At 41.8% G+C, this 26,937-nt stretch overlaps 2 protein-coding genes across 2 annotated transcripts; one reads left to right on the top strand and one right to left on the bottom strand.

The window, feature by feature from the left end:
• Positions 1-14,069: 14,069 nt before the first annotated feature.
• Positions 14,070-16,379, bottom strand: LOC143624501 (uncharacterized). The gene is made up of 4 exons (XM_077095133.1): positions 15,883-16,379; positions 15,182-15,482; positions 14,405-14,770; positions 14,070-14,318 (listed from the first exon to the last, which is right to left on the bottom strand). The coding sequence occupies exons 1-4, from the start codon at positions 16,377-16,379 to the stop codon at positions 14,070-14,072; spliced, it is 1,413 nt and encodes a 470-aa protein (XP_076951248.1).
• A 5,144-nt stretch (positions 16,380-21,523) lies between these two features.
• On the top strand, positions 21,524-22,033 carry LOC143624502 (zinc finger BED domain-containing protein RICESLEEPER 3-like). Its single transcript, XM_077095134.1, has one exon. It carries the CDS (start codon positions 21,524-21,526, stop codon positions 22,031-22,033), a length of 510 nt encoding a protein of 169 aa, XP_076951249.1.
• The last annotated feature ends 4,904 nt before the right edge of the window (positions 22,034-26,937 follow it).

Here is a 26,937-nt window from a genome sequence, read left to right on the forward strand (position 1 = left end):
GTAAACGGGATGCAACAGACACATCTGATATCAACAGCATTGCTTATAAAGAAAACACCACTACAATAATTTAAACGTATTACATTGTTCCGAGTTTCGTTACCGACTAGGCGTTATCACATAAGTTTTACCAATAGTACGTTAACATGTTTAATACAAAATATTAGACCCTTAAGCTTCCACAAAATAGCACACATCATCAATCACGTATCACTCATTCCAATTTGGGTGTACCTAGAAAGCATGTAAAGAAAACGGGTCAACTACGAATAGTTGGTGAGTTTCACTAATTTAAATAAACCATGACAATTCATTATAGTAATCATAAATTAGCGATGTAATTATGCTGAGCCTACAAGTGAAACCTCTGTTAACCCAGAAACACATCTAATAACCTCTGGGGACAATGTTAACCCAGAAACACATTTAATAACCTCTGGGGACACTGTTAACCCAGAAACACATTTAATAACCTCTGGGGACACTGTTAACCCAGAAACACATTTAATAACCTCTGGGGACACTGTTAACCCAGAAATACATTTAATAACCTCTGGGGACACTGTTAACCCAGAACACTGTTTCGGGCCTTACAATATTAGCAACTCAGACAATTACCATCTTAATACATTACCGTACGATTCCCGTACAATAAACATTATAAAAATACATTCATTTCCATGCGATCGGCATGTACTTAAACACTTTGATAAAAACATGCTTTCCGCCCCGGGAAAATATTTAAAACAGTTCAGTAAAAAGGGGCTCGTGAAACTCACCTTTTCGTGAGTAAAGATGTAATACTGTGCGCCGCTACCGGTCCGGATCTGTAATACGATCCCTAAGTAGTTACTACACAATTTCTATTAATATAACTTAAATTCGTGTTAACCGGTACGTCTGGGGACACTGTTAACCCAGTACCGTACACGATCCGAAAACAGTTGTTACTGTTATTTTATTTAAAATGGTGAAATTAGAGCTCGGTTTAGACACCCCGTTTGGCCGCGGGGCCCGTTTCCGTCTTTAATATACCGGAAATTGCTAAATCGGGTAAAATTACCCAAATCATCCGAATTACTTTCGGATGATTTATTTTTACTTGATTAACTTAGTTTCATGAAAATAGTCCATTTTTAGGGTTTTTATACACCAGTCAGCTCGCTTAGGCGAACTTTGCCGGTTTACGCGTTTTAAGCTTTAAAAGTTTGTTTTTATGTTCTGTTTAGCACAAATAATTATCCGCTTAGTCTCGGATCTTGAAATTTTGCACAAATCAGTTTTTGATAGTAAGGAATTTTATAAAAATATTTCCAGAATTAATTTTTATATTTAACATTTATTTATCTATTTTTAAACGTCATTTAAACACCAAATATGTCAAAAATACCAAACGACCTTAGAAAAATCCCAAATTTTTCTGTGATGGCTCCTGCCATCCACATAGTTCCCAGTAATTTTTCCAGAACCAAAAACTCATTTTTTTATGCCATTTTCACCAAAACCGAGCTAGAAAACCCTAGAACTCGTTTTACCGAAAAGCCTACTTAGACTTCTCCAATGGACCTGAAATTTTGTGTGTGACTTTTATATGTTATAAAAAGATTATCTGAATTTTTCCATAATTTTTCATGATGTTTAGCTATTTTTCACCATTTTTAGCCAAAACCGAGCATTAAATTCACCAAATATTCATCCTTTATCCAAACATTACCAAATTTTCACAGATCTCATATTTTCATGTGTAGATCATCTCTGTGAAATTTCATGACTCAAATCTAAGTTTATCACAATCTGTCCAAATCGTAAAAATCATACGAAAAACCGAACTACCTTGTGTTTCTAGCTTTAGATCGCCAAGATCTTGCTTTCTAGCCTTTGCTAGCAACTAGATATAACACCTACAAGCACAATAACACCACACCAAGCAAGTTATACCCACAATCAAGCCATTTCTTTCATGGTTTCGGTTAAGACATCAAAACAAAGATTTTAACCGTAAAAATTCGTTTTTGACTCTTTTAACTCCTTTCTTGGACCAAGATCCCTTGTATAACTTGTATACATCACTTGATCATGCAAGAATCGGTTTCATCTCGGGTTTTCACCCATTTTTCACTTGAAACCTCATTTTCTCAAGATTTTGGAATTAAAAACCAAGATTAAACCATAATAACATGTTTATACCTTATGGATCTTCTTAAAAATCAAAGGTTTTTGGTTGAATGTGTGGAGGATGGAGAGAAATGTGGAGTTGGGAGTTTAGAAAAAAAAAATGAAGTTGTTAAACCATATACAATGGACCGATCGGTCCTTGTTATGGTGTGGGGTGGGGCCCACATCTCAAACCTTGGCCACACATTCGGATTGTGTAATCCGGATAATGTTGTGGATAATCTGGTTCAGTTTGTTTTTCGGTTAAACGCTTAATTCGGCTTAAAACGAGGCTAAAACGGTCGTTTTTCGGCTTAAAAATAAAATTTATATAAAACCGATTTAAAAACTTTAAAAACTTAAACCACGACATTTATTGACTTAACATATCATATTGTCGGTAATTGTGCATCTTTTTCGGCTTGATCGATCGTCTCTTGCTTGGTTTGATATTAAAGGTTTCGTTTAACGTACAGACGTACCAATAAATCGAAATCCTTTTTCTGTGCTATAACTCACTCATCCCGAAGCTTTAATACTTCGTAAACCTTACTAAACATCATATATTTCGTCTATAATGTAATCCCCGATTCGTTCGGGTTTCAATAACCGTTCATCGGTTAATCGTAATTCCAATACGACTAGCTATACATTCGAGTATAATTCGTACTGTGAATCTTATATACTCGTATAAACACATTATAATTCATATATTCGGTATTAAATAACACGTAAATAGTATATACCGGCTAGGGTATACCTGAATTTGCCGGAATCGTTACATTCTCCCCCTGTTACAAAAATTTCGTCCTCGAAATTTTACGCGTCATCTACTTCCTTTTGAGGAAATAGGTGGGGGTATTTCTTCCGAAATTCGTCCTTTCGTTCCCATGTATATTCTGGGCCTCGTTGCGAATTCCATCTAACTTTGACCAGTGAAATCTTATTGTGTCTAAGTTGCTTGATTTTCCCGTCTACTATTTCTAGGGGCTCCTCTACGATGTTGAGCTTATCATTTATTTGGACACCCTCTAAAGGTAACACCAATGTCTCATCCGCCAAACATCTTTTCAAATTCGATATGTGAAACACGTTGTGAACTGCACTCAGTTTATCAGACAGTTCTAATCGGTATGCTACAGGACCGATTTTTGCAGTAATGTCGAATGGTCCAATGTATCTAGGGGCTAACTTCCCCGCCTTTCCAAATCTGACTACTCCTTTCCAAGGTGATACTTTCAAATACACTTTATCACCTTTCTCAAATGATAATGGTTTTCTACGGGTATCGGCATAACTTTTCTGCCGATCCCGTGCGGCCTTCAGATTGTTCTTAATTTCAAGGATTTTGCTGGTCGTTTCCTGGACTAGATCTGATCTAATAACCTGTGTGTCGCCCACTTCAGTCCAGCAAAGTGGTGATCGGCACTTCCTTCCATACAATGCTTCGTAAGGTGCTGCCTTTATACTGCTATGGTAACTGTTATTATAGGAAAATTCAACGAGTGGGAGATGTTGATCCGAATTTCCCTTAAAATCCAGTACGCATGCACGAAGCAAATCCTCCAGTGTTTGAATGGTCCTCTCAGACTGACCGTCGGTCTGAGGGTGGTAAGCTGTGCTTAGATCAATACGTGTTCCCAGCGCTTCTTGTACAGCTTGCCAAAGATTGGAGGTGAAATGGCTATCTCGATCGGAGATGATTGAGATGGGTATCCCATGACGAGACACAACTTCATTTATATAAATCTGCGCAAGTCTCTCGGTGTTATAATTATTTCTAATCGGAATAAAATGTGCCGACTTGGTTAATCGATCCACGATTACCCAAATTGCATCGTGTCCACGGGACGTCTTAGGGAGATGTGTCACAAAATCCATCGTGATTTGCTCCCATTTCCATTCGGGAATTTCCGGTTGTTGTAACATCTCCGAGGGTTTCTGGTGCTCCGCCTTAACCCTCGCACACGTCGTACACTTGCCGACGTATGTGGCTGTATCCTTTTTCATACCCGGCCACCAGTAGAACTCCTTCACATCCTTGTACATCTTATCCGATCCCGGATGTATGGAATATTTCGATTTATGCGCTTCGTCCATGATTAATTCTCGGAGGTCATGGAGGGTCGGGATCCAAATCCGATTTTTGAAATAGAGAATTTCGTCCACACGCTGTTCGAAATTCTTCTCGTTACCATAAAGTCCCTCTTTTACCAATTGTTCCTCTTTCAACGCCTCGCGTTGAGCGACTCGAACCAGGTCCGAAAGGTTCGACTGGACTATCATTTCCAGTGCTCGCACTCGCAATGGCTTAACCCGATCCTTCCTACTCAAAGCATCGGCTACGACGTTAGCCTTGCCGGGGTGATAACGGATGTCACAGTCATAGTCGCTTAACAACTCGACCCATCTTCGTTGCCTCATATTCAGTTCTTTCTGATCGAATATGTGTTGCAAACTTTTATGATCGGTGAAGATGGTGCACTTTGTACCGTAGAGATAATGTCTCCAGATTTTCAGTGCGAAGATAACTGCTCCCAGTTCTAAGTCATGAGTAGTGTAATTTTTCTCGTGTATTTTTAACTGTCGAGAAGCATAGGCTATAACCTTATTATTTTGCATCAACACGCGTCCTAACCCTCTCCGGGATGCGTCACAATACACGACAAAACCATCGTCTCCGTCGGGGAGACTTAAGATCGGCGCTTGGCACAATCTTTGTTTTAGCGTTTGAAACGCCGTTTCCTGCTCTTCACCCCATTCATACTTTCGATCATTTTGGGTCAGAAGGGTTAAAGGTTGGGCGATGCTGGAAAAGTTCTCTATAAATCGACGATAATATCCAGCTAAGCCTAAGAATTGGCGGATTTCCTTTAGCGATTTAGGCGCTTGCCAATTCTTAACTGCTTCAACCTTACTTGGATCAACGTGTATTCCTTGATGGTTTATAACGTGACCAAGGAATTGCACTTCTTGTAACCAGAAGTTACACTTGGAGAATTTTGCATACAACTTCTCCTGATTTAGAAGCTCTAAAATTAATCTTAAGTGTTGCTCGTGCTCTTCTTTACTCTTCGAGTATATCAAAATATCGTCAATAAACACGATGACGAATTTATCGAGGTAGGGTTTACAGACACGATTCATGAGATCCATGAACACTGCTGGCGCATTTGTTAGCCCGAAAGGCATAACTAAGAACTCGTAATGGCCGTAGCGAGCCCGGAATGCGGTTTTTGGGATATCCTCCTCCTGAATTCTAACCTGATGGTATCCCGATCTAAGATCAATTTTTGAGAAATAGCTCGCACCTTGCAGTTGGTCGAACAGGTCATCAATTCGGGGGAGAGGATACCTATTTTTGATTGTCAACTTGTTCAGCTCCCTATAATCAATGCACATTCTAAGGCTTCCGTCCTTCTTTTTCACGAATAGTACCGGTGCACCCCACGGGGAATAACTAGGACGTATAAATCCTTTATCCAACAATTCTTGCAACTGGTTGGATAATTCTTGCATCTCTGATGGTGCAAGTCGGTAGGGTGCCTTAGCAACAGGGCCAGCTTGAGGTAATAGATCGATTCTGAATTCGACCTGTCGGGTTGGCGGTAATCCAGGAAGTTCCTCTGGGAAAACTTGTGGAAATTCGCGTACCACTGGGATATCGTCCACCCGTTTTTCCTCAGGATCCGTGGCCGTCAAGCTCGCTAGATACGCCACGCATCCCTGGCGTATATATTTTAACACCTTGAGGTGGGATATAAACGGTATCATATTGCCCGACTTCTCACCTTGCACTAATACCTCTTCGTCATCCGACACCCGGATCTTGACGATTTTCTTTTCACAGTTTATTTCTACCTTGTTACGTGCTAACCAATCCATTCCCACTATCACGTCGAAACTACCCAACAAGTCAATCAGAAAGGATTGTTCGTTCAGAATAAAAGGGCAATTCCGAATTATCTGATTAACTATCATGGTTTTACCGTTAGCGACTTCTACGGTGTAAGGTTCTATGGTTTCACTAATTGGAAGGTTTGCAATCGATAGGAATTTAACAGAAACAAAACTTCTATCGGCGCCTGTATCAAATAATACAGAAGCGTAATGATCAGAGACGAGGAATGTACCTGTCACTACGCTGGGGTCCTGGCGTGCTTCGTTCGCCCCCATCACAAATGCTCGGCCTCGCGCTGGGTTGGACGACGATGCCGGACCCGCGGTTTGCCGCCCATTTCCTCCCTGATTCAGTTTCGGACAGTTTCTCTTGAAGTGCTCTGTGCTGCCGCATTCAAAGCAAGCACGGCTGGTGGTCATCACTTGATTTCCTTGTGGGTTTTGTTGTCGGGCTGGTTGGGTCCTAAATGGCTGCGCACGGATAGGTTGCGGTTGTCGGTTCAGGTTGTTCAGGTTTGTCCTACATCTCGGTGCGGAGTGCCCTTCCCTGCCACACCGATGGCACACTACCACCCTGCACTCGCCTCCATGTTGGTAACCGCATTTCCCACACCTGGGAAACGTCCTTGTCTGCGGTTCTTGCCTTCCGCCCGAACTAGTCATGGCGTAGTTCTGGGCAGCATGCCTAGCACGTTTACCTTGCTGCTTTTCCTGGATCCTATGGTCATGTGTACCCCGCTTTCCCCCAGCGGATTCTCCCACCACCTTCAGTGACCCGCTCCTTACGAAATCATACGTAACGATACCAGCTTGCGTCACCGCACCCTCATACGTCTGGTGTCCCCCAGAATTGACTATACTCCTTACAACTGGAGTTAGCCCCCAAATATAACGCTCAACCCTCTTCGACTCTGGGTGACCAACCATGGTACCAATCGCGACAACTCATTAAACCGGTTCGTATAACCCAAATGGTCTGCCCCCTGCATCTCCAGGTTCCACAATTCATGTTCTAATTTCTGCAATTCGTTTTTCGGGCAGAAATGTTCCAGTACAAGAGCCTTAAGCTCTGTCCAGGTCATGCGGTTTGTCGCCGCCTGACCCTGGGTCTGCACTATCGTGTTCCACCATGTCAAGGCATGGTCCGTGAATGTGCAGGTGGCGTACTTTACAACACAGTCCTCGGGGCAGTTGCTGATGTTCACAACTGATTCTATTTTCTCGATCCACTTAACCAACCCATTTGGTCCTACAGACCCGCTAAACTCTAGAGGTTTGCACAACATAAAGTCTTTGATCGAACATCCCCTGGATGCAGGAATCGGTTCAGTGCGGTTCGTCTCTACAGTTGGTATAGGGCCATTACTGTCCGTAACGACCACTCTAGGCGGTGCGTCATTACTCGGAATCGTGTTATCATTCTGTGGAGGATTAACATTTTGTTCCCCGTCATTATTGGTGGTCGTTTGATTGCTCGGAGGGGTTGGATTGGTCGAATTATTAATACTGGCGGCGATGCGCGATACTATATCCGGTATCGCCGCCTCTAACTGTTGAGCAATCAAACGGCTCACATCTACTTCCGACATTTGAGCTGATCGTTTTGGTGCCATTCTACACATCATCAGAAAATACATATAATTAATACAAGTTCCAATCATAAAACACAACAAACTTTCCATTCATTAACAAACATTAGAACATATTACATCCATGTCAGTTCACATACTTTCCTGTCATCATTACATAAGTTAAGTTTTCCTACATAGGGCCTATGTCGGCATCATCTCGACATAACCCACAATGGGTCAGTGCTTGAATGATACCCAAAAGTATCTATAACGATATACCCCAAAAGAGACCCCCTAAGGGCCAGTGGTTGTATTATAACTACCCAAGATTCACTCTATGTTAGCATCACCACTAACTGCTTACACAGAGTATCAAAAAGCGGTCCCTGTCTACTCCCATCCTAACCCAACTAAACACGGTGGTATACCAACCCCACCAACACAGCCACCATCACAGCCAGCATAACCCGGATCCGCGTCTCCATCCGGCCGATCATCCACTGGGAGTATGAGCACTCCCTCTTCAGCTGCGAAATCGCATACTGGTGGTCCAGTATGCAGTCCCCCAGATACATCCGCCTCTGCACTTCCACTGTCAAGGCGGCGGAGTGCTCATTAACCTGCTCGGTGAGCACTCGAAGCCATGCCGCCGCGTCCCTTTCCTGCCTAGGGAGACCCCACACAGGTGGAGTCACAGGCTCGGGCTGGGAGCGGGAGGACTCGCCCCTGCGGGTAGCAGGTCTGGGTGGGGGCGAGGTAGGTGGGACATGCGGAACACTGATCCGCGCCGTGAGGCGGGGTCCGAATCCGGGAGGGACAGGGATGGCCTGTGGTGCGGGCGGGGTAGGGGATCTGACAATCCTGACTGGGGAGGACTGGCCAGAGCTCCTACGACTAGCCTCGCTAGGCTCAGAGCTGGATGATACGCGTAGGCTCCCAGAGTTCCCGGAGCTGACTTCCTCCGGGTCCTCCTCCACCGACAAACTAGGAGTTCTCGACATTCTTACCTGCACACAAGTTAACAAACATATAGTTCTTTCCATAGTGTAAATCATAATCAAATTAATATGCACTTACTTATACAACTTGACCACATAATTTTTCCAGAACCAAAAACTCATTTTTTTTTATGCCATTTTCACCAAAACCGAACTAGAAAACCCTAGAACTCGTTTAACCGAAAAGCCTACTTAGACTTCTCCAATGGACCTGAAATTTTGTGTGTGACTTTTATATGTTATAAAAAGCTTATCTGAATTTTTCCAGAATTTTTCATGATGTTTAGCTATTTTTCACCATTTTTAGCCAAAACCGAGCATTAAATTCACCAAATATTCATCATTTATCCAAAAATTACCAAATTTTCACAGATCTCATATTTTCATGTGTAGATCATCTCTGTGAAATTTCATGACTCAAATCTAAGTTTATCACAATCTATCCAAATCGTAAAAATCATACGAAAAAACGAACTACCTTGTGTTTCTAGCTTTAGATCGCCAAGATCTTGCTTTCTAGCCTTTGCTAGCAACTAGATATAACACCTACAAGCACAATAACACCACACCAAGCAAGTTATACCCACAATCAAGCCATTTCTTTCATGGTTTCGGTTAAGACATCAAAACAAAGATTTTAACCGTAAAAATTCGTTTTTGACTCTTTTAACTCCTTTCTTGGACCAAGATCCCTTGTATAACTTGTATACATCACTTGATCATGCAAGAATCGGTTTCATCTCGGGTTTTCACCCATTTTTCACTTGAAACCTCATTTTCTCAAGATTTTGGAATTAAAAACCAAGATTAAACCATAATGACATATTTATACCTTATGGATCTTCTTAAAAATCAAAGGTTTTTGGTTGAATGTGTGGAGGATGGAGAGAAATGTGGAGTTGGGAGTTTAGAAAAAAGAAAATGAAGTTGTTAAACCATATACAATGGACCGATCGTCTCTTGCTTGGTTTGATATTAAAGGTTTCGTTTAACGTACCGACGTACCATTAAATCGAAATCCTTTTTCTGTGCTATAACTCACTCATCCCGAAGCTTTAATACTTCGTAAACCTTACTAAACATCATATATTTCGTCTATAATGTAATCCCCGATTCGTTCGGGTTTCAATAACCGTTCATCGGTTAATCGTAATTCCAATACGACTAGCTATACATTCGAGTATAATTCGTACTGTGAATCTTATATACTCGTATAAACACATTATAATTCATATATTTGGTATTAAATAACACGTAAATAGTATATACCGGCTAGGGTATACCTGAATTTGCCGGAATCGTTACAGTTATTGAAAACCATCCCATGACGGAGCCTATTTTTTCGGGTGATTATTGAATACCGTCCCATGGCAGAGCCTATTTTGGCGAGTGGTTATTGAAAACCATCTCATGGCGGATCCTATTCCTGCCAACACTTGTCATCTTTCCATCCTTATTGGAGTGATGACGTGTTATTTGGCGGGAAAAGATGAATTAAATGAATGTCAATGAAACGACGGTTCGACATGACGGTTTGACGATGGTTAGACTTTGCAGTGCAGCTTTTCGTCTGTGTCAGGCGCGTGAGCGAGAATCCCAGTGGCGCGCCCAGCTGTAACACATTTTTCTGACATATTGTTGGCGTGTCACCTGGCGAGTAGACCGCGTGGCTTTCATCCCTTCCGTACCCCTCTCCCACATTAATTGTGATGTTAAAAGAGGGAGTTACCTCTTTAAGATTTCATTATTCACCAGAATTCTTTCCTTCAAAATTCCTTTCTCCTTTGATTCTTCTCTTTCGTTTTATGACCGATTCATCTCAATCCACCAAAGCCAAGAAGAATAATACTATGGAGTTCGTCTGTTGTCGTATGTTTGCCGATGACTTCAACAACATGGTCAAGGTTTACAACCTTGGCCCTGAGTTTGAGCCTGAATTGCCCGCTCCGGGCCAGACGGCTCAACAAGATCCAAACGGCAAGATTGTCGTGTATACGGAGTATTTCCTCCTAGGAAACTTCCGTTTTCCCATTACGCGGTTCTTGTTAGAGGTTTTGGATGCATTTGGGCTGCACCTCAGCCATATACATCCACTCGGAATGGCTCGCCTCCGCCATTTAGAGTATACTTGTCATTGCCTTGGCGTTACGCCTACGGCTGACAAGATGTTGGCTTTCTACCATTGGCGCTTGTCCCAGGGTTGGTATAATTTGTTTACCGGTTCTTGTGCCAAGGCCATTGCTTTGGAGGTGCCGAAGAGTTTGCACAAGTGAAAGAGTCTGTTCTTCTACGTTACTGCGCGGGTGGTTCCCCATGCGATGCATTTTATGGACGCGAAGGAGCTCCCTGAGCCTAAACCAGTCCCCTATTCCGGGACAGACTGGTTGAACACCATACAGGTCATCCTCTCCCTACTCCGCCACTACTCAGAGCACGCGCCGGTGCTATTCGGCATGAGTCGTATTTGGGAAGATATGACAAAGGTTCCAGTCATCCATAACGGTGGTCAGGGTTAGTGATTTACTTGTTTGTTATGGACTCCCGTTTATTTATTTGGCTTTTTCTAATGTTTTTGTCTTTTGCAGAGGTGAAAGATCCCATGCTCCTCCTGCAACCTGTGCCAAAGGACCCCAAGGTTTTGCGCCGGAGGGAGTTAGTTCCCCGTGAGGAGCCAATCCTCATGATGACTGCCTCCAACTTTGTGTTTCCTCTTCCTATGGGGCAGTCACTTCCTCCACGACCGCTGCTACCTCCCAGCTTCGTCAACCCAAAGGAGGGTAAGTTTTTGACTTTCTTTGCTTTCATTTGCGCGTTTCCTGACGTTTAGTTTGCATGTTTCAGGTAAACGGTCTCATATTATGAGATTTCCTAAATGCAGTGGGAAAGGCGCACAATTTAGTGGTTGGAAGGCGGTTGCGCCTCCGAAAGATGCAGCCGCGAGAAACGTCATGGATGATGATAACGATGTCGTCATCATGTCCGGCGTTCCCTTCGACTCTCCGGTATCTTCATCGACAACATTGTTTGTGTCACCTGGTTCCGGCAGTAACGTCGCGTCGCTCCCAGCCACCTGTCACCAGGCTTGTTTCTCCTTTTCTTCAGTTTCTCCGCCTGTGACCGTTGTGACTGTTGTGGACACAAATCCACTCGCCGCCACTCCAATTTTTGTGGCGACAGGTCTTGTGTCTTCTGCAGCCTTTGCTCCTGGAACTGGTGTGGATACGACTTTCGTATCTACCAGTTAATCTTCTTTCTCTGCTGCCGTTGGGACGTTCACTGTCCCACACAATGCGGCGTCTATACCTGCGGGTGATGAAGAAGAAGAAGAAGAGGCGCCTCGCCTCTTCAAGAAGCCCCGACATGGTGGGTTTGTGAAGATGAGCAGTTTGGTTAAGTCTTCAAGTTAACATTGAATGCTTTTTATATCTTTCCTTGTCACGACCCTTCTGATGTTAACTGATATTGTTACAGGGGTTTCAAAGATCTCTTCTTCGACGGACACTCCGGTCGTTTCCGCCGTCGCCTCTTCTTCCGCGGCTGTTTTTGCCAGTTTGCCGATGATGACAAGTGTGGGCAACTTTTCTGAGGTGATGTCTGTTGTACAAATGATGACTTTGCCGATGATGACGGGTGTGGTTGGCCTGTCTGAGGCCGAAACCGTTGTGACAACAGTGTCTGTGTCGACGGAATCTGTTATTCCGTCCGAACCTCAGTCTACGGCGTCAATTTTTGAACCAATGAAGGCAATTGTGGATGACTTGCTTAAGGTTTTCAGCAGCCAGTCAGTGGGTGTTTCATTCGCTGACTTTATAAAGTTTAAGTAATCCTCGTCGGTCAAGACTTATGTTCTTGATGGCGACGAGATTGTGCAGCCGCCCCCTTTTAGCGTCGGGGCGGTAGTGCGTGGTAAATTTTTTTATTTTCCTGGTAGCAGTGGTGGTGGTGGTTCTAGCGGTGGGGTATTAAGTGTAGATTCAGATCCCCATGATTCTATTGATGAGAACCGAATTTATCAGCCTAAGAAAAAGGTTACCCGTGGCGCCAATTTTGAGGACCCTGCTACCTGTATAGAGTTTTTGGAACATTTTGTTCCTCCTGGCGAGTGCATTGCTCGCAAATTCCAGCCTCAAGAGTTTGTCTTCTGACGCCGTCTTTCACCATGTTCAGTCTCTCTCCAGTTTAGCGAAGCTGGTGAGCGATAATCGCGCCCTTCATGCATAGAAAATCGAAATTACTGCTACCATGAGGGATATGGAGCAATCGGTGAAAAATACCGAGGCTGCCGCTTGGAAGGCGGGTCGAGAAGCAGTAGAGCACCGCCAAGCTCTGACTGTTGTTGAGGGAAAGTTGTCGAAGGTTAAGGAAGATTTGGTGGAATCTACCTATGAGCGCGTTGCGCGCTATAACGAGATCCAGGCTGCGTGCAATAAATCAAATGATGATCTTGCTGATGCACGCAACCGTGCTCATTCTGCCAAGGAGGCTGCCGCCAAGCTCAAGGAAGAAAACGCTTCTTTGCGCAAGAGTATTGAAGAGTTGGAGGCGGAAGCTGAATTGAGGAAGGCGGATGAAGGCAAGCTGGCTGACACTCTGGTTTCTCATGAGAAGACCATCGAGTTTTTGACTGCTGAGTGTGTTGCCGCTACCGCCGACCACGATTGGCTGTTGAAGCACGCCATCTGCAAGGTGACCTTTTTATTCTCCTACTCTTTCTCTTTCGTTAATGCTAACATATTTATTTCGTAGGTTGCCCAACGCATCATTACTGCTGATGATTCGACGAAGTGTGTTGGGCACCTTGTTACCGCTGCGCAGCAACTTGGGCATAAGACCGGATTCCATGAGGCTGTTATGAATTTGCGTGATAACCTTCCTCCTGAAGCCTGCATTCTTTGGGGTATTGATGTGGAAGCGGAGTACAAAGCTGTTGAGACTGAGTATGATGCTCTTTCATTTCCCATCCTTTCCGCCGTTTCCCAATACACCAAGGAAGAAAATGGCGTGCAATTGCTGAGGAAGTTGTTGGAGCCTGAGAAAACCGGTCCTTCCACCAGTCATGGTGGTGACGGTGAAGATGTTGTTGCGGCTCCTGATCAGACGGGAAAGAGTTTGAACGACGTCGATTAGGGTTTCCCACTGATTTGTATAGTTTTGTATTTTATTTTGTGGATGTTGGTATCCGCTTTGTAAATACTTTGTATATATATGAAATGAAGTTTTTGTTTTGTTTCTTTTCTTGTGAAATGCGGAGTATCGTTTTCATTCATATTCGGTGGCCCCTGGCTCGTTTTTACAAGTTGAAATCGATTTACATGTAACACCTTCGCAGTTGCGCCTCGTTACATGTACTTGGAATTGGTGAGCCATCGAGTCGCATCAGCGCATAAGCGCTCTTTCCCAATATTTCCTTTATCTGGTAGGGGCCTTCCCATATTGGTGCTAGCTTTCATTGCGCTTGAGCTTTTGATGCCTCGTTGTTGGGAAGGACGTAATCTCCAGCATTGAACTCACAAATCTTTACTCTTGCATCATAATACTTCTGGAGCTGGCGTTTGTAATTTTGTTCATGCGTTGCCGTAAACTCTCTTCGTTCTTCAGAAGCGTTAAGTCTAATCTCCTTTCGGCTTCGTTGTCCTTCAGAAATGTGACTCTTGGCGATGGCACTCCGACTTCTGCCGGAATCATTGCTTCTGTGCTATAAGTTAGGTTGAATGGTGTTTCGGCGTTACTTGTGTTTCTTTTGGTGCGTATTGCCTAAAGGACATGTATGAGTTGATCAACCCAATCTGATTTGTAATCCGCCAGCCTTCTCTTAATGCCGCCGATAATCCTTCGATTAGCACATTCCACTTCTCCATTCCCTTGTAGATTGGCGATAGAAGTGAATGTTTGAGTAATGTTTAACTCTTTAAGCCATTCTCTGATGCGTTGGTCTGTGAATTGTGTTCCATTATCGCTGACCAAATTCAAAGGTAGGCCAAAATGGAATATGATGAATTCCCAAATAAATTTCTTGATGCTTGCTTCATTTATCGTTGCCATCGGTTTCGCTTCAATCCATTTGGTGAAGTAATCAATCGTCACAATCAGGAAATTCACTCTCCCTGGCGCTTCCGGAAACGACCATGTTATGCCAATTGCCCAATTCTGGAATGGCCAAGATGTTGTCACTGAAATCATAGCATTTTTTGGGTGCAATGTGTTTGGTTCATGGCGCTGGCATGAGCTGCACCGCCTTTGTTATTTTTCTGGATATATGTGCATGCCCGGCCAGTAATATCTCGTGTTCATGATCTTGGCTACCACCATTCATGGACCTGCGTAAATGTCACAAATTCCTTCGTGAATTTCTCTCAATAGGTAATTTACGTCTTGCGTGTCCACACATCGGAGAAGTGTCCCCAAACAAGATCGTATGTATAAAATGCCATTCTGAAGTGTATAATTCAGTGCTTTGTGACAAATCTTTCGGGCCTCTGCTTTCTTTTCTGGAAAGGTACCTGATGACAAGTAGTTGACGCTTGGTGTCATCCAGTTTGGTGGGGTTGCTAAGCATACACAGACTTCTCTCACGATTGTTGAAGGATTTGTTAAAACTTCTACGTGGACGTCTTTGGCGAGGTGTTCGAAGCTTAACGATGCTAACTTGCTAAGAGCATCTGCTTGTTTGTTTTCACTTAGTTTCACATGTTTCACTTTGCACGTGATGAAGGTTCCCATTAGCGCGTTATCTTGCGCCAGGTATGATGCCATTTTCTCGTCTTTTGCATCATATGATCCTTTATTTGATTCGCCACTAACATTGAATCGACGTGCACCTCCAAATGTTGAGCCCCCAACTTCCTGGCGATTCTCAAACCTGCCAACAACGCTTCATACTCAGCCTCATTATTTGTGCTCTTGAATTCGAGACTTATTGCGTATGTAAAGTCTTGCCCTTCTGGGTTGGTTATTTTAACCCTGCGCCTGCGCCTTCGTCATTGGATGCCCCGTCAGTGAACAATTTCCATACTTGTTCTTTTTGTTGTTCTGCTGGGGGTTCTATCTCCTTTCGGCATTCTTCCTCCTTCTCATGGGGTACTTCAGCAATGAAGTCTGCCAAAACCTGACCTTTGATTGATGGTCTCGGTTTGTATTCAATAGCGTATTCTCCCAACTCTATCGCCCACTTCGCCAGTCTTCCGGATAATTATGGCTTGCTTAACACGTTTTGTAGGAGATAATTGGTGAGAACGTGTATTGGGTGTCCTTGAGAGTACCTTCTCAAGCGGCGTGCCGTTTGTACCAGCGACTGAACCATTTTTTCCGACGTGGAATATCTTGTTTCTGCATTCGCTAGAGTACGGCTTACGTAGTAGATGGGTGTCTGAACACTACCTCTTTCCACCATTACTACCGCACTAATTGCCTTTACTGAAGCCGCTAAATATATTACCAATGGTTCTTTGGCATTTGGCACCGTTAATATTGGCAATTCCGCTAAGCGCGACTTGATTTCTTGGAACGTTGCTTCCGCTTCCACTGTCCATCGAGATTGAGACTTTTTGAGACAGTTTCTCAGGGTTGAGACAAATGGGAAGGATCTTTCCGCATGACTTAACAGGAATCTGCTGAGTGCTACCAACAGGCCATTAAGTGTTTGCACTTGTTTGATGGTCTTTGGGGAGGGCATTTTCAATACCGCTTCCACTTTCTCTGGATTGGCTCTGAAGCCGCCGTTTGTCACGATCACTCCCAAGAATTTTCCTTCTTCCATTCCGAATGAACATTTTCCTGGGTTAAGCTTCATGCTGATTAAGCGCAGCATTCTGAAAGTTTCTTCGATGTGTTTCAACATCGCTGCTTCCGTATCGCTTTTGATCACCTAGTCGTCCATGTAAACTTCTAGGTTTTTCCCAATTTGAGCCTTGAATTCTTGTCGATTAGACGTTGGTACGTGGACCCGGCATTCTTGAGGCCGAATGGCATCATCTTGTAGCAATACGTTCCATTGTTCGTTCAGAACGCCATTTTGTCTTGATCTTCCGCCGCCATGTGGATCTGATGGTACCCTTTATATGCGTCCAAGAAACATTTGAATTGAAAGGGGACAAGCGCATCCACCTTTAGGTCTATTTCTGGTAAAGGGTAACAATCCTTTGGGCACGGGTTGTTGAGATCTTTGAAATCGATACACATGCGCCATTGGCTGTTTGCGTTCGGTACCATCATTCGGTTGGCTACCCATGTTTAGTACTGAATTTCGCGGATTATTCCCGCGTCTATCAGTTTTTGAACTTGTTCGTCACAGGCTTTGCTTGCTCTGGTCCCATCTTTCTCCGCTTTTGTACAACTAGAACAAAAGCTGGATTCACTTTCAGTTTATGTTCCGCATTGGCCCTTGGGACTCCTGTCATGTCCGTTGGTGTCCATGCGAACATATCCACATTGCTAAGGAGTAATCTTTTCAACGCATTTCGCGCTTCCTCAGAAAGGTTAGGCCCTATTGTTCTGGGAACTTCCTATTGAGCACCCATTTCTCCGCATCTCTTGCTTTGTTGGTTTTTAACATTTTTTGTGGCGGTATTTTCGCTTCTGCCACGTGACATTCTTTGTTGGCATGGATCATCACTAGCCACGTGGGAGTTGGCACCCCCAATATGCCATTTGTTGTTGAGGGATTGGCATTGAAGTCTCCAATTGCCTCCCTTCCCAGGATTACATCATAGTGTGGGTGTGGCGTTTCCATGACCAAAAAATCCACATCCTATGTTCTTAAGTGTACCCCGTCGGCGAGCTTAACTGGGAATGTCAACTGTCCCATGGGGTACTCAACACTTTGATTTAAACCTGTGATTGAGGCGTTGACAAGTGTTAGCCGGCGCTTGTCTTTTTCTTCCAACAACTCGAAACATTGGCGGTACATGATGTCGGACGTCGCCCCCGCATCAATGAAGAAACGAGGTGTTTAGTAATGGCCAAACACTGCTATGATCACTAGCGGTGCTTTCCTATTCGCTCCTCCTTTCACCTTTGGGAAAATCACGTGCTCCTCTTTTCAGGCGGCATGCTCCACCTTGCTTCACTCTTTGGTTTTCATGCCGCCAGAGATCATGTTGGCATGCAAGTCTTTGATTTCCTTTTCTGGACTCCAGCTGTCGCGAGAAGGCGGACGTCTATTTTTTCCTCTGATACTTTTAACCAGGTGTTCCAACCTTCCATTTTTGACGTATTCTTCAATGGCGTCTTTCAGGTTTGAACACTTATTGGTCATGTGACCATGTTGTTCATGGTAGTCACAGTAACTTTTCATGTATGTGTTCGGCCCTGGTTTGATTGGAGCTGGCTTTTGAGTTGGATACCCTCCGTATACATTATCTGCGCTGAGCTTTTGGTCAGCGGGGTCCATCTGCTAGACGAATGTATCTGCCCCTTTTGTTTTCTTTTGAAGGGGTCATACGGCGTGGTCTCCTTTTGCTGATTTTCATGGTTTAAGCCTGACCATACGGAAGATATCTTTTTCCCCTGGCGGGCTCTATTGATATCATTTCTTGCATCACTACGCATTAATTCTTTGCCTAACCTCTTTTATGTCCGCGCGTATCTTTTGGATGCGGTCATGACATCGTCCCAACGATAAGGCATACCATCCCTGCCCGTAAGGTTCCGAATCAGATCATCGCACCTTACATTTTGGCGGAAAGCTGCACGCAAGAGTACTTTTCCAACACCACCAATGTTCAAACCCTCTTGGTTAAACCTGGTGATGAAATCTTCCAACGTTTCACTATCTCTTCTGGTCACATTAAGGATGTCTGCTAGGTCACTGATGTGACACCGCTGTTGGCTAAATTGTTGGGTGAACTTACTTGATAAGTCATCCCAACTTATGATCTGGCCCTCTGGCATTCTTTCGAACCAAGCCCTCGCCAATCCGACCAACGTTAGTGTAAAAATGGGGCACCATAATGGCATGGTCCACCCTGATACTAACCCGGCGGCTATGTAAGTTTGTAAATGATCGTCTGGATCTAACAGACCATCATACTGGCTTACCGTTGGCGAAATTTTTGGGTTTTCATGTAGCTCCACCTTGGCAATCTTTCTTACGAACTCTGACTTTCCTGCCGATGTCGTTGGTCGGTATGGTTTGGAAAAGTCCTCATTCGCGTCTGGATGGTATTTTACTAGCTTCTAGGTGGCGGCATCTAGAACCCTCCAACTTGCTTCGTAGTCGGGGTCATCTAGACGCGAGTCACCTTCCAGACGCGATCTATGTGACTTGTCTTCTGCTTTGCTGTTCTGTCGAACGACTGGCGCTTTTCCAACTGGTGTTTTTGTACGAACTGGATTTGACTCCTCTTCATACTCATCATCTTCCTCTTCACCATTACTGTTGGCTTCCGCATCAAACAATGTTCTTGGTTGAAGAACCGCCGCCATTTTTTCTTGGACCTTGTCCCTAAGCTTTTGTTGTTCATCTTCTAATCAGGCCATTATTTGTGGTGGCATGGTTACTTGTGACCATGATTTCGTTTTTGCTTTCTCCGTAACGGTAGGGCGGAGGGTGGACGCATCAGCGATGCCTCCGCCACTACCTATTACGTCAACAATTTCTATGTTTTCTTCTTGGTTGGCATTTGACTGTTGGCCAACCTCTTTAGCTGGGATTTTGCCACTCATCTGGATCAAGAAAGGAGTGTTTTAAGAGTTTTTTCTGTTCTAGCAATATGCACGGATGGAGCCAATGAAAAAACACGAATCCACCCCTTAGGTCTAAGAAGTTAGTCCAAGGGTAATGGTTAAGTATTCCCCAAGATGGGTTATAATCCTTCTTAGCGCAGATGAGTATATCCTACAAAACAGAACACCGTGACCTCGTTACGTGGAATGGGGGAATTCTCTCGTAACCACCCTCCGGCGTGAGAATCAGTACTTGGTAATACGATAAGAATGTATTGAGAGAGAGTTATAATGTGGGATCGTGCATCCTTTACCATTTGGAGGTATATTGGTATTTATAGCCGGAGGAGAGATAGTATGGCCAACCAACTTCTCAGATTTTCCACCAATTACATTCTCCACTCGTGCGGTCATGGAGGTTGGTGGACATCATGACCTTTTGACATTGACGTGGTGTATTATTTTGTACCGTCCTTCATGTGTTATCCGACCCCATTTGTTGGGTGATATTCCCAATGTAAATTCTTCCTTTTTGTCCCATGCTGGTGGAAATCTTAGCGCCACCATTCCCGAGGTGTCAGAGAATGTTTATTATATTGGGCTATGGTTCTGGCGCCATGCAGATCGCCTGGCACACCATCTATCCGCTTTATTAGGCTTATGGTTATGACGCCAAGTCTTCCGCCCAGCGCATAATTTATCCACTTATCGGGTGCTATGCTAATTTTATGGTGGGTTCAGTACCCTACCTCTACAATGTAGTAGGAAAATGTAAAATGCTTGACATCAATTAGGGATGAACATTTGGTACCGAGTACCGGTACCGAAAATCCCAAACCGATTAAATTCGGGACCGGTACCAAGTATTTTCAAAATTCGGGATCGGGAAAATCGGGACCGGTACCGGTTTTTTTCGGTAATACCGATTTAGTACCGAAATTTTGTATACAAGTCCCAATTTAAAATTATCTATATCCATAACAATATCACCCTCACCAACTCTCAGTGCCTTCACACCACCTTCATACACCACCACACCTCCATCCTCTTGTGCCTCCATCGCGCTGCTAACACCCAATTCTTCATATTTCCACGTCGCATGTCACCATCAGCAACACCTTAATCCCTAATTTTTCACCAGTAAATTGCATTAAAACCCTAGTTTTGTTAATTTCATGTTTTTATGTTAATTTCAAGTTATATATTGAGTTTTATGGATCATTTACAGACCGGTCACGGTTACAGATGGCATCTTGTTCTTCTTCTTTCAATGAACCCCCTCATTCTCAAATAAGTTTGTTAGTTGGTTTTTCAAGTTACCTTTGTAATTTAGTATAAGGCTTATTGTTTTATATGGCTTGTACCTTTTAGGATGATGATGAAGATGATGATGATGAAACATATGTTGTTGATACCCTTCAAAATGACCATGTTGACCTTAGTGATGATTCAAAATCATGTAAAGAGGTGAAATAAAAATCAAGTCGCAAGAGAAAACAACCAACAAAGAAAAATGTTTCCCAAAAGAAACCTAAAACAGGAGGCGAAAATAAACCTAAAACAGGTGGCGAGAGATTTGTGTAATGGAAACCTTATGACGTTGTTTATCTAAAAGAGAAGCATGGAGTGTTTCGGAAGTACAGAAAGTGCAAGTGGTGTAAAGAGAATATTAGAGCCGATCCAAACCGAAACGGTACGTCGGGTCTTAAAAGACACACTCCGACTTGTGTCAAAAATCCTGAGTTAGTCAATAAGCAAACTAATTTAGAGTTTAAAAAGGAACCTAGTGGAGAAGGTAGCGTGACAATATGGAAACATGACGATTCTAGAATCATGAAAGCTTTACTAGATTTGTTTATTGTTGCCGAATTACCTTTTAAGCTTGTGGAGCATCCAGCTTTTTTTGAATACACCAATGCGTTGAATGGAAAGTTCGTTTTGCCATCAAGACATAAATTGTCTAGAGATATTGCAAAGTATTTTATTGAGAAAAGGAACAATTTGTTAGCATATGTAAGTAAAACTACCAACACCGTACACTTGACCACCGACACATGGACATCCTCATGTCAACGGGTTAACTACATGGTTTTGACGGCACACTTTATTGATGATGATTGGGTTATGCATAAACGAATTATTAATTTTAGACCCATTTATTGTCATAAAGGGGAGGATATTGGTCAAGAGTTATTGTAGTGTATTCATGGTTGGGGTATTAAAAATGTTATGACTATGATGGTTGATAACGCGTCTAGTAATGATAAGGCAATTGCTTATTTGTTGAGAAAACAGCCTAATTTGTATGATGAGGGGAGACATTTTCATATTAGGTGTATGGCACACATACTAAACCTAATTCTAAAAGATGGTTTAAGAGAAAACAATTATCATGTTGAGTGTATACGAAAAGCAGTTAGACATATTCGAAACTCAACACAAATAATGACCAAGTTCAAAAAGTGCATAGAAGAGTCGAATGTTCAATCAAGTAGGTTTTTATGTGGAGATATGCCTACTAGGTGGAATTCCACCTATGAGATGTTGAAAACGGCGGTGGATTTAAGGGAGGTATTTTTCTCTTATGAAGTTCAAGATAGCAGTTATATTCACGATTTAGAACGACTACCTGAACATTCGGACTTTGGTGCTTGCGAAAAATTGGTTGAATTAAGTTCAAGACTAAAAAAGAAATTGCATCAGCCACATCAAAGCCCTTGGCCCACATATTTGTTAGAGAAATCCTAGATGTGGACGAACATCTACGGGTGTGGGATTGTGATCCAAGTTTTTTCACAATGGTTAGTTCAATGCGTAAGAAATATGACAAGTATTAGGGGAAGTTTGACAAACTTAATGACTACATGTATTTTGCTATTATCTTGGATCCCACCATGAAATTACGTTTTATTGAACATTGTTATGAAGATATGATTATCTCTAACAAATCCGAGGATGATAATTGGAGTGAGGACGATATTAAAAAGATGGTATCGGTGAAGAAGATTGAGCTTGTAAGTAGGTTAGATGAGCTATTTCAAGCATACAAAGAAAGACTTGAAAAGGTTGATCACAATTCGTCATCCCAAGAAGCACGTAATGACGATGTCGTTGTATGTGATGATGGCAATGAATTCTTTATGAAGTTCCTAAATAAGGGTGGAAGTCAATCGGCTAGTAAGGACACTGAGTTACAAAGGTATTTGAATGAGCAAATAGTTGATTTTAGTATGGGATTTGACATACTTAAGTAGTCGAAACAAAATGCAATTAGATTCCCGATTGTATCCCGGATGGCTCGAGTTAAATCAATTTACTTTTTATCATTTATTTATCACTACTAGTTATATTATAGTTGTTTATTAAGTTTGTATAATTCTTAGACATTTTGGCATTTCAAATTTTCACGGTCGCATCCGAATCGGCGTTTAGCACCGGCGGTCGTGTACTAGACGCTTACAGAACAAGGTTGTCAACTAACATCATTGAAGCTTTGATTTGCACCCGAGATTGGGTGAGAAAGTCAAAAAAACCGATTGTGGATGACGTGGACGATATATTAAAGGATGCCGATGTTGCCATAGGTAATACTACACTACTATTTCTTGATTGATTTCGTTATATCATGATATATTGGTTTTATAATGGTGTGTTACATCCTGATTTTGATAAGAATAATCAAATAAATTTCGTTTATTTTATAGTGTGTCATTATCGGCTTAGATAAATAAACTATAAGATGATGGGCTTGGACTTTAGAAGATGGAACAAGAGATGGAATGGGCCTTAGGTCCATGGGCTTAAGGGAGTATAAATACCCCTTAAACCATAATCCTTTCCATTTTTATCAATTTATACACCATAGCCTACACCATCAAAAACACACACAAACACTATCCTTTAACCCGAGCCTAGATCCGAAGTCGAAAACCCGAACCCGTTGGTGCTAGATCATCGTGACAAACCTAAACAACATCAAGACTAGACCGTGTTCGTAAAACGACTCGTTTAAGGTACGTTTATATCGAGAACTTGTTCATATAGGTTCGGAATCGTTTAGAAATCATAGATATGTTTGAATCTTATGAAAACGAATCTAACGAAACAAAAATTACTGAAATTGATTAACATTTGATAGGTTAATTGTTAACCTAAAAGAACCCGTAATATAGATGCATAAATCGCACCCTATAAACACGGATATTTGGATGAATGGATGGTTGGGGTTTGTTGGCGCTAGGATACCGGGTTCATTGATACCTAAATCATGATGTTTCGTTAGGGATTGAAGGTTTAATTGCAGATCTGGTATACGTTGACCAGTTTGTGTTCATATCGATTTTGACTTTGACCTCTGAGGCAAAATATGGATAAGATTACTGCAATTCGTTATGTCCGGATAAAGAATTAGTTCATTAGTTCGTTATGACAAGATAACGAATTGGCTCACCCAGTTCGTTATGTCAAGATAACGAATTAGCTCAACCAGTTCGTTACGTCAAGATAACGAATTAGGCTAACGAACTAGGATAGCGAACCAGATAACGAATCAGATGATTCGTTACTCGCCAATTATTTACAATTAAGATAACGAATCAAGTCATGTTCAGACAACGAATCAGGATAACGAATTAAGGAAGATTACATAACTGTAACATTGTAACGATTCCGGCAAATCCAGGTATACCCTAGCCGGTATATACTATTTACGTGTCATTTAGTATTGATTATATGAGTTATAGTACGTGTATACGAGTATATATGATTCATAGTACGAATCATACTCGATTATATAGTGAATCGTATTGGAATTACAATTAACCAATGAACGATTATTGAAACCCGAACGAATCGGGAATTACATTATAGACGAAGTATATAATGTTTAGTGATATTTACGAAGTATTAATGCTTCGGGATAAGTGAATTATAGCACAGAGAAAGGATTTCGATTTACTAGTACGTCGGTACGGTAAACGAAACCTTTAACATCAAACCAAGCAAGAGACGATCGATCAAGCCGAAAAAGATGCGTAATTATTAATAATATGATGTTTTAATGTCATGGTTTAAGTTTTTAAAGTTTTTAAGTCGGTTTTATGTAAATTTTATTTTAACCCGAAAAACAACCATTTTAGGCTCGTTTTAAGCCGAATTACGAGTTTAAACGAGAAACGAACTGAGCCAGATTATCCAAAACATTATCCGGATTACGGAAATCCGAATATGTGGCTAATATTGAAGTTGTGGGGCCCACCCCCACCCATTACTTGGACCGATCGGTCCCCTTTACACACATTATCAATTCATTTTTTTTTTTTCTAACACCAAACTCTCTCAAATCTTTCAAACCTTCAAACATTCAACCCAAAAACCCTTGATCCAAACCAAGAACACAAGGTATAACACATGTTTTATTGCTTAAATCTTGTTTCCAACTTCATGATCTTGAGAAAAGGAGGTTTCAAATGTAAAAATGGGTGAAAACCCGAGTTGAAACCGATTCTCGCATGATCAAGTGATGTATACAAGTTATACAAAGGATCTTGATCCAAGTGATGAGTTAAAAGAGTTTAGAACGAAATTTTACGGTTGAAATCTTGTAAAATGAGTTTTCCATGTGAAAGACGGGTGAAAGCCCGAGATGAAACCGACTCTTGCATGATCAAGAGATGTATACATGTTATACAAGGGATCTTGGTCCAAGAAATGAGTAAAAAGAGTCGAGAACGGATTTTTACGGTTAAAAACCTTTGTTTTTATATCAAAACCGACACTATGAAAGAAATGGTTTGACTGTTGGTGTAACTTGCTTGGTATAGTGTTATTGTGCTTGTAAGTGTTGTATCTAGTGGCTAGCAAAGGCTAGAAACCAAGATCTTTGCGATCTAACGCTAGAAAACACAAGATAGTTCGGTTTTCGTGTGATTTGTGATTTTGGACAGATTGTAGTAGGCTTAGATTCGGGTCATGAAATTTCACAGAGATGATCTATACATGAAAATATGAGATCTGTGAATTTTTGGTAATTTTTGGATAAAAGATGAATATTTGGTGAATTTAATGCTCGGTTTTGGCCAAAAATGGTGAAAAATAGCTAAACTTGATAACAAATTCTGAAAAATTTAGGATAAGCTTTTTATAACATATAAAGGTCACACACAAAATTTGAGCTCAGTTGGAAAAGTCTAAGGGGGCTTTTTGGTAAAACGAGTTCTAGGGCTTTCTAGCTCGGTTTTTGTGAAAATGGCTTGAAAAATGAGTTTTGGGTTCTGGAAAAATTCCAGGGAGTTATGAGGATGGCAGGGATCATCCCAGAAAAATTTGGGATTTTTCTAAAGTCTTTTGTTATTTTTGACATATTTAGTGTTTTAATAAGGTTTAAAAATAGATAAATAAATGTAAATATAAGAAATTAAATCTGGAAAATTTTTATAAAATTTCTTACTGTCAAAATAAGTTTTGTTCAAAATTTCAAGACCCGAGACTAAACGGGTAATTATTTGTGCTAAAAAGAACATAAAAACAAATTTTTAAAGCTTAAAACGTGTAAACCGGCAAAACTCGCATAAGCGAGCTGACTGGTATATGAAAACCCTAAAAATGGACCATTTCCATAAAACTAAGTAAATTAAGTAAAAATAAATCATCCGAAAATAATTCGGATGATTTGGGTAATTTCACCCGATTTTACTGTTTCCGGCACCTAAATGACGGAAACGGGCCCCGCGGCCAAACGGGGTGTCCAAACCGAGCTCTAATTTCATCACTTTAACTAAATTAACAGTCAAACACCATTTTTGGGTCGGGTGTGACCAAACTCATTTTTGAAACTAAAAACGGATAACCGTGCTAGGCACGCAAATCAAGGAAATCATAAAAATGATAATTTTGACCGTCAGACTCTAAGCAATGTCACAATCTGAGTCCTTAGAAGTGTCACGGGGTTAACATTGTCCCCGAATCGAGTACAGTACTGGGCTAACAATGTCCCCAGATGTACCGATTGATACGTATTTAATTTATGGGAATTATATAGTAACGACTAGATATTATATTACAGATCCAGGCTTATAGCAGTTCATTGTATCACGTCCCGACTCACAGAAAGGTGAGTTTTCACGAGCCCCTTTTACTGAACTGTTTTAAATATTTTCCCGGGGCGGAAAGCATGTATTTATTAAAGTATTTAAGTACATACTGATCGTATGGAAACACTTGTATATTGAAATATATATATGGTTTGATGCATAGAATACATAAATTGTTTATCGTGTGGGATTGTTCTGGGGTAACATAGTTCCCAGAGGTTATTATTATTGTTCTGGGGTAACATAGTTCCCAGAGGTTATTATTGTTCTGGGGTAACATAGTTCCCAGAGGTTATTATTATTCTGGGGTAACATAGTTCCCAGAGGTTATTATTGTTCTGGGGTAACATAGTTCCCAGAGGTTATTATTGTTCTGGGGTAACATAGTTCCCAGAGGTTATTATTGTTCTGGGGTAACATAGTTCCCGGAGGTTATTATTGTTCTGGGGTAACTTAGTTCCCAGAGGTTATAAATGTTCTGGGGAAACATAGTTTCCCGCATAATTACATTGTTTAATAAATGATTATTAAAATGATCTGTCAGTGTTTATTTAAATTAGT

This window comes from Bidens hawaiensis, unplaced genomic scaffold (genome assembly GCF_021521415.1).
Source record: "Bidens hawaiensis isolate Kalapana, Puna unplaced genomic scaffold, B.hawaiensis_p1.1 tig00003822_1, whole genome shotgun sequence".
NCBI lineage: Eukaryota > Viridiplantae > Streptophyta > Magnoliopsida > Asterales > Asteraceae > Bidens > Bidens hawaiensis.